A 15,005-nucleotide genomic window follows, 5' to 3' on the forward strand; every position below is an offset into this window, starting at 1 on the left:
TTTTATTTTTATTGTTTTATTATGTTTTATATTCATTATTTTATTACGTTTTATTTTTATTGTTTTATTATGTTTTATATTCATTATTTTATTACGTTTTATTTTTATTGTTTTATTATGTTTTATATTCATTATTTTATTACGTTTTATTTTTATTGTTTTATTATGTTTTATATTCATTATTTTATTATGTTTTATTTTTATTAGGTTTTATATTCATTATTTTATTATGTTTTATTTTTATTGTTTTATTATTTCCCTTCTACGTGACTTAACTTTTTATCTTTTTGTTTTTATTATTTTATTATTTTATTATTTCCCTTCTACGTGACTTTATTTTTTATTTCCTTTCTACGATACTTAATTTTTTATCTTTAATTAATTATTATTTTATTATTTCCCTTCTACGAGACTTTCTTTTAATATTTTTTTATTATTATTTTATTATTTCCCTTCTACGAAACTTTACCGAAAGAACCAAGAAGATGCATTTTATTGCTGTCACCAAATCTTCAAATCGAAATGTTTTTTTGAGTAAATATTACAGCATCCGTCCCAGGACGGGCAAAGAAGCTAGTTTAATTGACATAAATTATACCGCGAGCTTAATTTACGCCGCGATCGCAACGTATTTAATTCACTTAATCCATCACATTAACATCACGTCTTCACATTAACATAATAAATATGATTAACATCAATCTCTAAATTAACATAATTCGCCCCGCCCACCACCCCATCGGACGTGGAGATGAACCAATCAGCGAGCCGGATTTGTTGCCACGGCGAGGAGGGGCGGGTGGGGTGATCCGCGTGACGTGGCACAATGGCCACGCCCATTGTCGCCCCCTGCCCCGCCCCACTGGACCGGGATGAACCAATCAGCGAGCAGGATTTTTTGCAAGTTGAGGGGGGAGGAGACAGAGAGGGGGGGGGGGTGTGGACGGAGATGAACCAATCAGCGAGCCGGATTTTTGCTAGTTGGTGGGGGGGGAGAGAGAGGGGGGGGGGGTTGGGGGAATAAACCAATCAGCGAGCCGAATTTTTGCAAGTTGGTGGGGGGGGGGAGAGAGGGGGGGGGGATGAACCAATCAGCGATCCGGATTTCTGCAAGTTGGTGAGGGGGGGAGGGGTGCGTGAGAGGGGGTGAACCAATCAGCGAGCCGGAATTTTTTTGTGAGGGGGAGGGGGGTGGGGCCGTAGTGACGTCACTCCCCCGCTGTCTATATAAGGAGGAACGCCCCGCCCCCCCCGGCCACTTTGCAGTCGGATCTGCGTGAGAGACCCGCCAAGGCTGTAACAGAGACTCCGTTATCGATTATCGATCAATAACTATTGATTGTGATTGCTGCTGATTAGTGACAGCTGATAACGGTGATCGATCTGCAGAGAGCCGTCTATCGCTTTGAGAGAGGTAAGCCCCAGAGCTGAGCAGCTTCTGACATGCTGCATCAGACGTCCGTTATCGATTATTGATCAATATTATCGATTGTGATTGCTGCCGATTGGTATAATTAGTAGTAAGTAACCACCATCTTACCATCGATCGCCATAAGAGAGGTCAGTTGGCAGAGCTGTGTGAGATACCACAAGACTGTACAGATACTCTGTTATCGATTATTGATCAATATTATCGATTGTGATTGCTACTGATTAGAAGTAAGTGACGACTTTCTACCAAGTCGTCAAATCATCACCAGGGAGGTGATTTCCATAGCGGAGCTCCGTTCGAGACAGCCAGTCTGCAGAGAGAGAGAGAACTCCGTTATCGATTATTGATCAATATTATCGATTATTGGTAACGGTGAATATCGACCTAGTCGTAAATCGTTAATCGAGAGGCGAGTTCCATAGCGGGGAGCTCTGTTAGAGACCCTGCACACAGACAGAGAGAGAACTCCATTATCGATTATTGATCAATATTATCGATTATTGGTAACGGTGAATATCGACCTAGTCGTAAATCGTTAATCGAGAGGCGAGTTCCATAGCGGGGAGCTCTGTTAGAGACCCTGCACACAGAGAGAGAGAGAACTCCATTATCGATTATTGATCAATATTATCGATTATTGATCCACGATCAATGCCGCCGCAGAGATCCGCGATGGGAGACGACAGAGAGGTGATCAACTTCGGGGCGGGGCCTTCTAAGCTCCCACGCCCGGTGAGTGTGACGGGGGACAGGAGGTGATGCCTGCAGGCCTTACACCTCACTGTACGCGGCACTGTACACGGCACTGTACACACCACTGTACACTTCACTGTACACGACACTGTACACTTCACTGTACACGACACTGCGCACACCACTGCACACTGCACTGTACACGACACTGTACACAGCACTGTACACCTCACTGCACATTGCACTGTACACGACACTGTACACACCACTGTATACAGCACTGTACACCTCACTGTACACAGCACTGTACACCTCACTGTACACAGCACCACGTGTCTGTGTGTGTGTGTCTGTGTCTCTGTGTGTCTCTGTATCTGTGTGTCTCTGTGTGTGTCTGTGTCTCTGTGTTTATCTGGGTGTCTCTGTGTCTCTGTGTGTGTCTCTGTGTCTCTGTGTCTCTGTCTCTGTGTGTGTCTGTGTCTCTGTGTTTATATGGGTGTCTCTCTGTGTGTGTGTGTGTGTGTATGTCTGTGTGTCTGTGTTTATCTGTCTGTGTGTGTCTCTGTGTGTGTCTGTGTGTATCTGTGTGTGTCTCTGTATGTGTCTCTGTGTGTCTCTGTGTGTCTCTGTGTCTCTCTGTGTCTCTCTCTGTGTGTTTATCTGTGTGTCTCTGTGTGTGTCTCTCTGTGTCCCTGTGTGTCTGTGTGTGTCTCTGTGTGTGTCTCTGTGTGTGTCTCTGTGTGTGTGTTTATCTGTCTCTGTGTCTCTTTCTCTCTGTGTGTCTCTGTGTGTCTCTGTGTGTCTCTGTGTGTCTCTGTGTCTCTCTCTGTGTGTGTCTCTGTGTGTGTCTCTGTGTGTCTCTGTGTGTGTCTTGAAGGTTCTTCTCCAAGCCCAGAGGGAGATGCTCGACTACCAAGGCCTGGGAATCAGTGTGATGGGTGAGACACCCTTGTCCCCTCCTAGTAGAGGCTACCTGGGGCAGCTTTGTCTGTGTAACAGCACTTGCCCCTACAGCCCTGCTAGAGGCTACCTGGGGGAGCTTTGTCTGTGTAACAGCACTTGCCCCTACAGCCCTGCTAGAGGCTACCTGGGGGAGCTTTGTGTGTGTAACAGCACTTGCCCCTACAGCCCTGCTAGAGGCTACCTGGGGCAGCTTTGCCTGTGTCAGCACTTGCCCCTACAGCCCTGCTAGAGGCTACCTGGGGCAGCTTTGCCTGTGTCAGCACTTGCCCCTACAGCCCTGCTAGAGGCTACCTGGGGGAGCTTTGTCTGTGTAACAGCACTTGCCCCTACAGCCCTGCTAGAGGCTACCTGGGGCAGCTTTGCCTGTGTCAGCACTTGCTCCTACAGCCCTGCTAGAGGCTACCTGGGGCAGCTTTGCCTGTGTCAGCACTTGCCCCTACAGCCCTGCTAGAGGCTACCTGGGGCAGCTTTGTGTGTGTAACAGCACTTGCCCCTACAGCCCTGCTAGAGGCTACCTGGGGCAGCTTTGCCTGTGTCAGCACTTGCCCCTACAGCCCTGCTAGAGGCTACCTGGGGGAGCTTTGTCTGTGTGTGTAACAGCACTTGCCCCTACAGCCCTGCTACAGGCTACCTGGGGCAGCTTTGTCTGTGTAACAGCACTTGCCTCTACAGCCCTGCTAGAGGCTACCTGGGGGAGCTTTGTCTGTGTAACAGCACTTGCCCCTACATCCCTGCTAGAGGCTACCTGGGGGAGCTTTGTCTGTGTAACAGCACTTGCCCCTACATCCCTGCTAGAGGCTACCTGGGACATCTTTGCCTGTGTCAGCACTTGCCCCTACAGCCCTGCTAGAGGCTACCTGGGGCAGCTTTGCCTGTGTCAGCACTTGCCCCTACAGCCCTGCTAGAGGCTACCTGGGGGAGCTTTGCCTGTGTCAGCACTTGCCCCTACAGCCCTGCTAGAGGCTACCTGGGGCAGCTTTGCCTGTGTCAGCACTTGCCCCTACAGCCCTGCTAGAGGCTACCTGGGGGAGCTTTGTCTGTGTCTGTGCAACAGCACTTGCCCCTACAGCCCTGCTAGAGGCTACCTGGGGGAGCTCTGTCTGTGTGTGTAACAGCACTTGTCCCTTCAGCCCTGCTAGAGGCTACCTGGGGGAGCTTTGTCTGTGTGTGTGTAACAGCACTTGCCCCTACAGCCCTGCTAGAGGCTACCTGGGGCAGCTTTGCCTGTGTCAGCACTTGCCCCTACAGCCCTGCTAGAGGCTACCTGGGGCATCTTTGCCTGTGTCAGCACTTGCCCCTACAGCCCTGCTAGAGGCTACCTCGGGCAGCTTTGCCTGTGTGTGTAACAGCACTTGCCCCTACAGCCCTGCTAGAGGCTACCTGGGGCAGCTTTGCCTGTGTCAGCACTTGCCCCTACAGCCCTGCTAGAGGCTACCTGGGGGAGCTTTGTCTGTGTCTGTGTGTACCTGTGTGTGTGTACCTGTGTGTGTGTGTGTCTGTGTGTGTGTGTCTGTGTGTGTGTGTCTGTGTAAGTGTGTGTGTCTGTGTGTGTGTCTGTGTGTGTGTCTGTCTGTGTGTGTGTGTGTCTGTGTGTCTGTGTGTGTATCTGTGTGTGTGTGTCTGTGTGTGTATCTGTGTGTGTGTCTGTGTGTCTGTGTGTGTGTGTGTCTGTGTGTGTGTCTGTGTGTGTGTGTTTGTGTGTGTCTGTGTGTGTGTGTGTTTGTGTGTGTCTGTGTGTGTGTCTGTGTGTGTCTGTGTGTGTGTGTCTGTGTGTGTGTCTGTGTGTTTGTGTGTGTCTGTATCTGTCTGTGTGTGTCTGTGTGTGTCTGTGTGTGTGTGTGTCTGTGTGTCTGTGTGTGTCTGTGTGTCTGTGTGTGTCTGTGTGTGTCTGTGTGTCTGTGTGTCACTGTGTCTGCCTTTTGTTTCAGAAATGAGCCACCGATCATCTGAATTTTCCCGGATCATGAAAAACACCGAAGGATTAATTCGTGACTTGCTGTGAGACTCACTCACTCACTCACCCACTCACTCACCCACTCACTCACCCACTCACTCACTCACTCACCCACCCACTCACTCACTCACCCACTCACTCACCCACTCACTCACCCACTCACTCACCCACCCACTCACTCACTCACTCACCCACTCACTGTGTGTGTGTCACTGTGTGTGTGTGTCACTGTGTGGGGCAGTTGTGGAGAGAGTAGAGAGTTTCCCATACCTGGGCAGTGTGCTCATGACCGGCTCCAGTTTATCAGCAGAGGTCTCACTCCGAATCAGTCGAGCGGCAATATCTTTTCATCGGTTGCGTAACGCTGTGTGGAAGCTACCTGGTCTGTCGCTCCGCACGAAGCTTCAGGTCTTCTCGGCCACGGTCATTCCCTCCCTTCTCTATGCTTGCGAAACGTGGACCCCCCTAGTGGAGCATCTTCGCCGGTTGGAAACATTTAGGCTGGCCTGCCTACGATCCATCCTGGGTTTAACCAGGCTGGATTGTGTGAGGAGCTCACAAGTCCTTGAAAGATCTGGGCAAAGTCCCATCAGTGAGCTCCTCCGGCAGGCAAGGCTGCGTTGGCTGGGTCATGTAGCCCGCATGCCCAGCCACCGCATGCCTAAACAGCTTTTGTTCGGCCGGATCGAGGGGGCTAAACGGGCGCGGCACGGGCTAGAGAAGAGATGGAGTGATGTGGTACAGGAGGACGTGGAGCTGAGTGGACTTGCCGATGACTGGTACCAGCGGTGTCAAGATCGGCCTCAGTGGAGGAGGCTCGTGAAGGACGCTACTGGGCAGTTGGAGGCAGTCGCCCTCCAACAACAACGGAGGGCGGAGGAGCGACGCTCACAACAACGAGCGGAGCGCCGGGTGGCTAAAGCACAGCAAGTTGGCACAGTAGGGGGCACAGGTGGTGCATCAGCCAGTCATCTCGGTCATCTCGGTCAGTCGACCCGTGGCACCTGCTGGGTCTGCCCCGTGACCTCCTGCCAACGGGCGTTCGACACTTCACGTGGCCTCAAGGTGCACATGGCCTGGCACAAGCGTCGTGGTGACGTCACCGCCACTTAGTGGCGAATGGCGGTTGTTGTTGTTGTTGTTGTGTGTCACTGTGTGTGTCACTGTGTGTGTCACTGTGTGTGTGTCACTGTGTGTGTGTGTGTCACTGTGTGTGTGTGTGTCACTGTGTGTGTGTCACTGTGTGTGTGTGTGTCACCGTGTGTGTGTCACTGTGTGTGTGTGTGTCACTGTGTGTGTGTGTCACTGTGTGTGTGTGTCACTGTGTGTGTGTGTCACTGTGTGTGTGTGTCACTGTGTGTGTCACTGTGTGTGTGTGTCACTGTGTGTGTGTGTCACTGTGTGTGTGTGTCACTGTGTGTGTGTCACTGTGTGTGTGTCACTGTGTGTGTGTCACTGTGTGTGTGTGTCACTGTGTGTGTGTCTCACTGTGTGTGTGTGTCACTGTGTGTGTGTCACTGTGTGTGTGTCACTGTGTGTGTGTGTCACTGTGTGTGTGTGTCACTGTGTGTGTGTCACTGTGTGTGTGTGTCACTGTGTGTGTGTGTGTCACTGTGTGTGTGTCACTGTGTGTGTGTCACTGTGTGTGTGTCACTGTGTGTGTGTGTGTCACTGTGTGTGTGTGTTTCACTGTGTGTGTGTGTGTCACTGTGTGTGTGTGTCACTGTATGTGTGTGTCACTGTGTGTGTGTCACTGTGTGTGTGTGTCACTGTGTGTGTGTGTCACTGTGTGTGTGTGTGTGTCACTGTGTGTGTGTGTGTCACTGTGTGTGTGTGTCACTGTGTGTGTGTGTGTCACTGTGTGTGTGTGTGTCACTGTGTGTGTGTGTCACTGTGTGTGTGTGTGTCACTGTGTGTGTGTGTCACTGTGTGTGTGTGTCACTGTGTGTGTGTGTCACTGTGTGTGTGTGTGTCACTGTGTGTGTGTGTGTGTCACTGTGTGTGTGTGTGTCACTGTGTGTGTGTGTCACTGTGTCTGTGTCACTGTGTGTGTGTCACTGTGTGTGTCACTGTGTGTGTGTGTCACTGTGTGTGTCACTGTGTGTGTGTGTCACTGTGTGTGTGTGTGTCACTGTGTGTGTGTCACTGTGTGTGTGTGTGTCACTGTGTGTGTGTGTCACTGTGTGTGTGTGTGTCACTGTGTGTGTGTGTCACTGTGTGTGTGTGTCACTGTGTGTGTGTGTGTCACTGTGTGTGTGTGTGTGTCACTGTGTGTGTGTGTGTCACTGTGTGTGTGTGTCACTGTGTCTGTGTCACTGTGTGTGTGTCACTGTGTGTGTCACTGTGTGTGTGTGTCACTGTGTGTGTCACTGTGTGTGTGTGTCACTGTGTGTGTGTCACTGTGTGTGTCACTGTGTGTGTCACAGAGGCGTTCCCAGCAACTACCGGGTTCTCTTTGCCCAGGGCGGTGGATCGGGGCAATTCAGTGCCATCCCCCTCAACCTACTCGGTGGTGGCGGTGGTGGTGGTGGTGGTGGTGGTTGTGGTGGTGGTGGCGGTGGTGGTGGTGGTGGTGGCGGTGGTGGTGGTGGTGGTGGTGATGGTGGTGGTGGTGGCGGTGGTGGTGGTGGTGGTGATGGTGGTGGTGGTGGTGTGGACTTTGTGGTGACGGGTTCCTGGTCTGCCAAGGCTGCCCAAGAGGCTCGCAAGTACGGGGCAGTGCGGGTAGCGCACCCACCCCTGCAGCAGTACACACGTTGGTACCGCACACACAGACACACACAGACACACACACAGACACACACACAGACACACACACAGACACACACACAGACACACACACAGACACACACACACACACAGACACACACACAGACACACACACACAGACACACACAGACAGACACAGATACACACACAGACACACACACACAGACACACACACACACAGACACACACACACACACAGATACACACACAGACGCACACACGCACACAGACACACACACGCACACACACACGCACACACCCAGACACACACACAGACACACACACAGACACACACACAGACACACACACACAGACACACAACACAAACACACACACACACAGACACACACACACAGACACACACAGACACACACACGCACACAGACACACACACGCACAGACACACACACACACAGATACACACACAGACACACACAGACACACACACACAGACACACACACACACAGACACACACACACAGACAAACACACAGACACACACACACAGACACACACACACAGACACACATGTAGGGCTGTTACAGAGAGCCCGTTATGCATGGCAGCCTATGGTAAACAAACACAGTAGGCGGGGCTACATGTGTGCACAAGCAGGTGCCCTCTGCGACGTCCGCGCCAGACACCCTGGGGGGTCGATTCGGTCGTTATGATCCCCCGGGGCCCCACCCCTCAGGGAGGGGTTGGGTATAAAAGGGGATTGTATCAAAGGGCTCGGGAAGTGATGTTTAGCTAAAGAAGAGGAGGCGGAAGACGTCTGAGATAGAGCCCTGGACTCCCCCTGGTACGCCGTCCTTATCAGGACCGCGCAGGCTCGAGCCAGTGGCGTGGTACCAGAGCCAGAGCCAGTGCTGGTCTGGACTCTGGGTACCGGGCCCGACTGACCAGTGTCGGGCCAAGATAGCCTCCCCTAGCCCATTAGTGGAGGACTCAGAGGCAGGCTAGGGTTAGCTAGAGAGGTGTGTCCTCAGATAGACGGGTGAGGGGGCCGATACCCCCTCAAATGTGTATGTCACAACGTTGGTATTCAAATAAACAAGTGTGCCTCCAACTCCGGTGTCAACGAGTCGTGAGCGTTACTACATCTGGCGTCAGAAGTGAAACAAAGTACGAACATGGATACACGCCGGACGACTCGAGTCGGGGTACCAGAGGCAGAAGACACCACTGCAGTCGGAGGGCCCGAGACGGCTGAAGATGCCATCGACCAGCCGGGGCTGGGCGCATCCACGCCACAGCAGCTGGAGGAAGGGGAGCCGTCGATGGAGGGGCTGAGGGAGGCGCACGCGAAGCTGACCGAGCTGCTGTACGCCGCAGCCGCCATGCTCGACACCATCACGCAGCTGGGGGCTGCGGGACCGCCACGGGGCAACGGCAGCCGACGATCACAGCGCCTTCCCGCCATTTCCACGGAGCAACATTTTGAAACTCCCGCCATCGCTGCAGCTGCTGTTAAGGGCGTGGCCGCTCTAAGCATCGCGTCCAACGGCGGGAGTACAGTACCTGCCGCGTCACCACCAACGGGCGGAACGTCACCACGGGTGCGACCGGCGATGCCATCGCTGGTTCGTGCCGACGCTGAGTTGAGTGAGGCGGACGAGGGAGTGCGTTCTTCCTCTGCAGCCGCTGCCTTACATCAGCGGCTACCTCCACTCAAGGAATTTGTGGGCGAGGATGGCGACTGGGGCGGCTTCCAGCGGCGCTTCCTCGCTCACCAGGAGATGGCACAGTGGACAGACGCCGAGGCTCTCCGCGCGCTGCCAGCACTTCTCGACAGCGACGCCCTCGCCACTCTAACATCGGCTTCGAAGGAGAGGCGCTCCACGCTGCGGAAGGCGATGCAGGTGCTGTCGGCGGTATATGGTCCACCATCGGACTGTCGCCAACTCTTTTACGATCGCCAGCGGGGGACGAAGGAGTCGCCCCTGGCGTACCGCACAAGCCTCCTGGCACTGGCGAAGGAGGCCTTTCCACGAATGGATGACGAGGGTGTCGACGCCATGGTGACAGAGAAGATACTTTTGCTGGCGGACGACTTAGACATCGTCATTGTCGCACAGGACGATGCAGAGATGTGCTCCCTCCAAGCGGCCCGTCTTCTCCACGCAAACCTGTCCTCTCAACGACGGAAGGCCAGCAAGGCGGCGAGCGGGCGTGCCGTCGCTGCAGCCACCCTCCCGGCGGAAGAGGTTTGCGCCATCGACCATCAACGGCAGCATGGAGCGGGAGTACGGGAGGACCGGGCCGGTTCAAGCCGTCTACAACATCCATCGTCGTCACCAGCGCTTCCACGCTGTTACAACTGCGGCATCCGGGGCCACGTCGCCTCGGGGTGCCGCTCTCCTGGGCAGCGCAGGACGACACCTCAACGGGACGCCGGCCCTCGTCACAAGCTCCACCATCATAATCCGGCGAGTCGCGGCACCCCTCACGTTTGGCCCACGCACACGCCCGTCGCACACTTAAACACCGCAGCGAAGGGGGGGCCAATATCGCGTACCATGGCACCAACACGCACCGCTCTGGGTACTCAGATTGAACCCAGCCAGTGGTCCGTGTTGGCCCATCGGGTTGTAGCCGCGTCGTCAGGGTCGTCGGCCGTTGTGGGTCACATCGATGGGGTCGAGGTGCGCATCCTGGTCGATACAGGAGCATCGGCGACCATTATTTCGGAGTTGATTTATAACATTCTCCCTGCCCAAAGCCGTCCTTTGATGCCTGTTAACGTGCCATTCTTTGCTGCTAACGGGGGTTCACTTGGCATCATCGGACAAATTCGAGCCCAAATTTGTGTCGGGGATATTAAATTATCTGGGCCGATTTTTGTTTCCTCCTCGCTGGCGGTTCCGTGCCTGCTGGGGACGGATTTCCTGGCCAAAATGCCGATTAGGATATTAATCGACCAGGGATGCATTGAGCTCCCATCGGGCCGACGCATGGCGTTTTTGCCATCCCCCGCTACGAGCCGGACGGCGTTCGCGACGGTGCCGGCGTTCGTAGATAGAACGGTGCGCGTTCCTCCGGGGGCGCAAATGTTAATTCCTTTGAGACTTCGGCGGCCCTTCGCTAAGGGCATTGGGGCTCAAGGGGTTTTGCTGGGACCGTCTAGGGCCGGGGTCAGTGGACCTAATTTACTCCCGGCCCAGACCATAGTGAGAGGGGATGGAGAACCCTTCATCGCGGTCCTCAATGTGGGCTCGCAGACGGTGGTGGTCCCACAGGGGACCGTGCTTGCTCACGCAACGCCGGTGCCCTGTGAGGAACCCGTCGCGAGTCATGTCGGCGCTGCCCCTGCACCGCGACCACATTCAGACAGCGATGAAGGGTGGCTCGAGGCGCTTTGCGCGGGATCGACGGACCTGTCAAATTTAGAGCGCCAACGTCTTAAGACACTACTGAGGGAATTTTCCGACGTTTTCAGTCGGGATAAATACGATTTGGGCTGCACTCATCTGCTGCGTCACCATATTGATACGGGTGACAGCGCGCCAATACGCCTAAATCCTTTTCGGTTGAGTCCCGCCGAAAAGGACCATGTCAAATCGGCTGTTGATGACATGCTAGCCGCCGACATAATTTCTCCCTCCAACAGCCCTTGGGGAGCGCCGATCGTCCTGGTTAAGAAGCAGGACGGTTCGTTGCGGTTTTGCGTTGACTTTCGGCGCCTTAATAAAATTACGGTTGCCGACGCATACCCGCTCCCACGGATGGACGAATCGCTTGACGCCTTGGCGGGAGCGCGATTCTTCTCCACATTGGACTTACTTTCGGGATTCTGGCAGCTTCCTCTGGACGATGATTCAAAGCCTAAAACTGCTTTCCGTACTCCGCACGGCCTGTTTCAATTCAACCGGTTGCCGATGGGCTTACACTCAGCGCCGGCAACTTTCCAGCGGTTGATGGAATTGGTTTTGGCTGGATTGCAATGGGAGTCGTGCCTGATTTATTTGGATGACGTCATTGTCTTTGGCAAAACTTTTGAGGAACATCTCCAGAGGTTGCGGGCGGTTTTCCTAAAGATGCGGGCTGCTAATTTGAAATTTAAGCCCCAAAAATGCCATTTGTTACGCGAGTCGGTGCGTTATTTGGGGCACATCGTGGGGCGCTCAGGTATTTCTACCGATCCCGCCAAAACGCAGTGTGTAAGCTCCTGGCCGACTCCCACCTCAGTGGGAGAGGTTAGGAGTTTTATTGGGTTTGCGTCGTATTATAGACGCTTCGTCGCTAATTTTGCGACTATCGCCAAACCCCTACATGCTTTAACATCTAAAGGGGTTCGGTTTTGCTGGGGTCAGGAGGAGGAGGCTGCTTTTTGCTCCCTTCGGGATGCTTTGGTAAACGCTCCTCCCCTGATTTACCCTGATTTTTCAAAACCGTTCTTGCTCGACACCGATGCGAGCAACACGGGTATTGGGGGCGTGCTCTCCCAGGTGGTTGACGGCGTGGAACATGTGGTTGCGTACGGCAGTCGGGTGTTGTCTCCAGCGGAGCAACGGTATTGTGTCACCCGTAGGGAACTGTTGGCAATTGTCCATTTCGTCCAACAGTATCGCCCATATCTGTACGGTCGGCATTTCACCGTCCGCACAGATCATGCGGCACTGCAGTACGCCCTGAGGGTTCAACAGCCATCGGGACAATTGTCCCGATGGTTGGAGGTCCTCCAGGATTACGATTTCCAAACCACATACCGTAAGGGCGTTCGCCACACCAACGCGGACGCTCTGTCACGCTTGCCAACCACCTCCGAGTGTGCATGCCTCCTGGGGTCTGGACGTTGCAGGCCTCCAGGGGACACATCGGTACCTGTCTTGGCGGCCGCCAACGACGACGATGCAATGGTTCCTAATTCGATCGAACAACAGGGCAAAGATTCCCTGTTGGGGTTGCCCGTCATTGAATGGGGGCGCCTCCAGATGGAGGATGTCTCCCTCCTCGGGTGGCGACGTCGCGTTGGCGGTGCGGCGGGGGGAAAAAGAGGTGGTTCCGACGCATGGGAAATGTGCCAAGGTCTGCTAATGCATTGGGACGGGAAGTCACGTCGACATCGGCTGGTTGTCCCTACTGGGTTGCGGGGTAGGGTGGTATGGGCCGCTCATGAGCGCCTCCTACACCTGGGGACCCAAAAGACTCTCGCCTTGCTGCAACTTGATTTTTACTGGCCTGGCATGACGAGGGATGTGGGGGATTTGTTGGGATCGTGCCCTCAATGTGCACAACGCAAACCGCCGGCACGGGAGTCTAACCCGCCCTTGCAATCGATCAAAGTGTCCAGGATAAACGAGCTGGTCGCTCTGGACATTTTGGGACCATTCCCCGCCACCCCCAGAGGGAATAGATATTTGTTGACGGGTGTCGAGTATTTTACACGCTGGCCTATGGCCTGGCCTTTGGCCAACCAGTCGGCAGCAGCCATCGTGGAGGCCTTTGTTCAGGGTTATGTCCTGGACAAAGGTGCTCCGGAGAGGCTGCTGACCGACCAGGGCAGAAATTTTTCCGGTAAACTACTCAGACAAGTCTGCGATCTCCTGGGCACAAAGAAAATTCGGACCTCCCCATATCACCCACAAACTGACGGGATGGTCGAACGTTTGCATCGCACCATCTCGTCCATGTTATCACAACAAGTTTCGGACTCGCAAACGGATTGGGACCTACAAATTCAGGGGGTCTTGGCGGCGTACCGGATGGCACCCCATGCGGCTACGGGGTTTTCTCCCTTTTACCTCATGTACGGCCGAGAACCAGACCCGCCTGTTCGTGCCCAGTTGCGGATCCCCGTGCCGCAGGGAAAAACTAATCTGGCTGACCACGTTAAATTTAATCTGGACAAATTGACCGAGGCACGGGATGCTGCAATGCAAAACTCTGACCTCCGTCAGAAGGCAAATGAGCGCCTCAGATTGAGTCGAGCGCACATGCTGCAGTGGAAGCCGGGGGACAAGGCATGGTTGCACTGCCCCCAGGTGCCACTGGCAACCTCCTCTAAACTTGTGCGGCCGTGGCGGGGCCCTGTGGAAGTGGTGGAGGTGTTACGTCCGCAGTGCGTGCGCATCAAGTGGGGGAAGCGGCGATGGTTCGTGCACCCCTCCAGATTAAAACCCTTCGCTGCGGTACACGACCCCACTTCACACGCGCGTGGCCAAACATGTGGGGGGTCGGCCGACTTGCTGGGTCCGTCTCTGTCGCTCTCACCTGATGCCTTGCCGGCTGTGCCACCTTCAGGAGCATCAGGAGTGACGGGCTCACGCCCGATCACCCCTCCTGCGGATACCGAGGGTCACGCGGAGTCAGAGGAATGCTCACCTCAAGACGGACAGTCGCCACCTGATGGTCCGCCACGCGGGGTTACCCCGTGTGAGGGGCCCGCTGCAAGGACGCGCGCTAAAATGCGCAAACTGTTGTGAGGCCGGAAAATGTGTACATAGCTGTTGTGTTTATTGGCTGTTGTGTGGATGGTGTGTTTCCCGCTCCTCGGATGTACATATGTTGGGTTCACCGTTTGTTGTGTGTGCGGGGTGGGTTCCCTGCTGGTTGTATATAAGCTGTTTTTTTTACGGAATTCGTATTTATTCGGGGGGGTGCGACGGGTTGTTTCTCATCTTGTTGTTGTGTCTTGTTCTGGTTCCTGTTATGGTTCAAAAATAGTGAGGCACACGTCAGGGGGTGAAGGCACCTTTATTGTCAAATTTTGTATGTTGGCAGCCGGGACGGCTGCATGCTATGTGGGGGGGAGTGATGTAGGGCTGTTACAGAGAGCCCGTTATGCATGGCAGCATATGGTAAAGAAGCACAGTGGGCGGGGCTACGTCAGTGCACGGGCAGGTGCCCTCTGCGACGTCCGCGCTTCGGACGTTACGATCCCCCGGGGCCCCACCCCTCAGGGAGGGGGGTGTATAAAAGGGGAATGTATCGGGGGGCTCGGGAGTGATGTTTAGCTAAAGAAGAGGAGGCGGAAGACGTCTGAGATAGAGCCCTGGACTCCCCCTGGTACGCCGTCCTTATCAGGACCGCGCAGGCTCGAGCCAGTGGCGTGGTACCAGAGCCAGAGCCAGTGCTGGTCTGGACTCTGGGTACCGGGCCCGACTGACCAGTGTCGGGCCAAGATAGCCTCCCCTAGCCCATTAGTGGAGGACTCAGAGGCAGGCTAGGGTTAGCTAGAGAGGTGTGTCCTCA

At 54.2% G+C, this 15,005-nt stretch overlaps 1 protein-coding gene across 1 annotated transcript in view; it reads left to right on the top strand.

Moving 5' to 3' along the window:
- The first annotated feature begins 1,262 nt into the window (after positions 1-1,262).
- Positions 1,263-15,005, top strand: part of PSAT1 (phosphoserine aminotransferase 1) — a 29,613-nt gene continuing 15,870 nt past the window's right edge. Inside the window, exons 1-5 of the mRNA XM_078885318.1 lie at positions 1,263-1,414; positions 2,096-2,164; positions 3,003-3,063; positions 5,017-5,086; positions 7,469-7,797. Of these exons, the coding sequence (XP_078741444.1) occupies positions 2,105-2,164; positions 3,003-3,063; positions 5,017-5,086; positions 7,469-7,797 (520 nt within the window). The 5' untranslated portion in view covers positions 1,263-1,414; positions 2,096-2,104. The remainder of the gene's footprint in view (positions 1,415-2,095; positions 2,165-3,002; positions 3,064-5,016; positions 5,087-7,468; positions 7,798-15,005) is intronic.

The sequence above is a fragment of the Lampetra fluviatilis genome, unplaced genomic scaffold (genome assembly GCF_964198595.1).
Source record: "Lampetra fluviatilis unplaced genomic scaffold, kcLamFluv1.1 SCAFFOLD_167, whole genome shotgun sequence".
NCBI classification, from domain to species: domain Eukaryota; kingdom Metazoa; phylum Chordata; class Hyperoartia; order Petromyzontiformes; family Petromyzontidae; genus Lampetra; species Lampetra fluviatilis.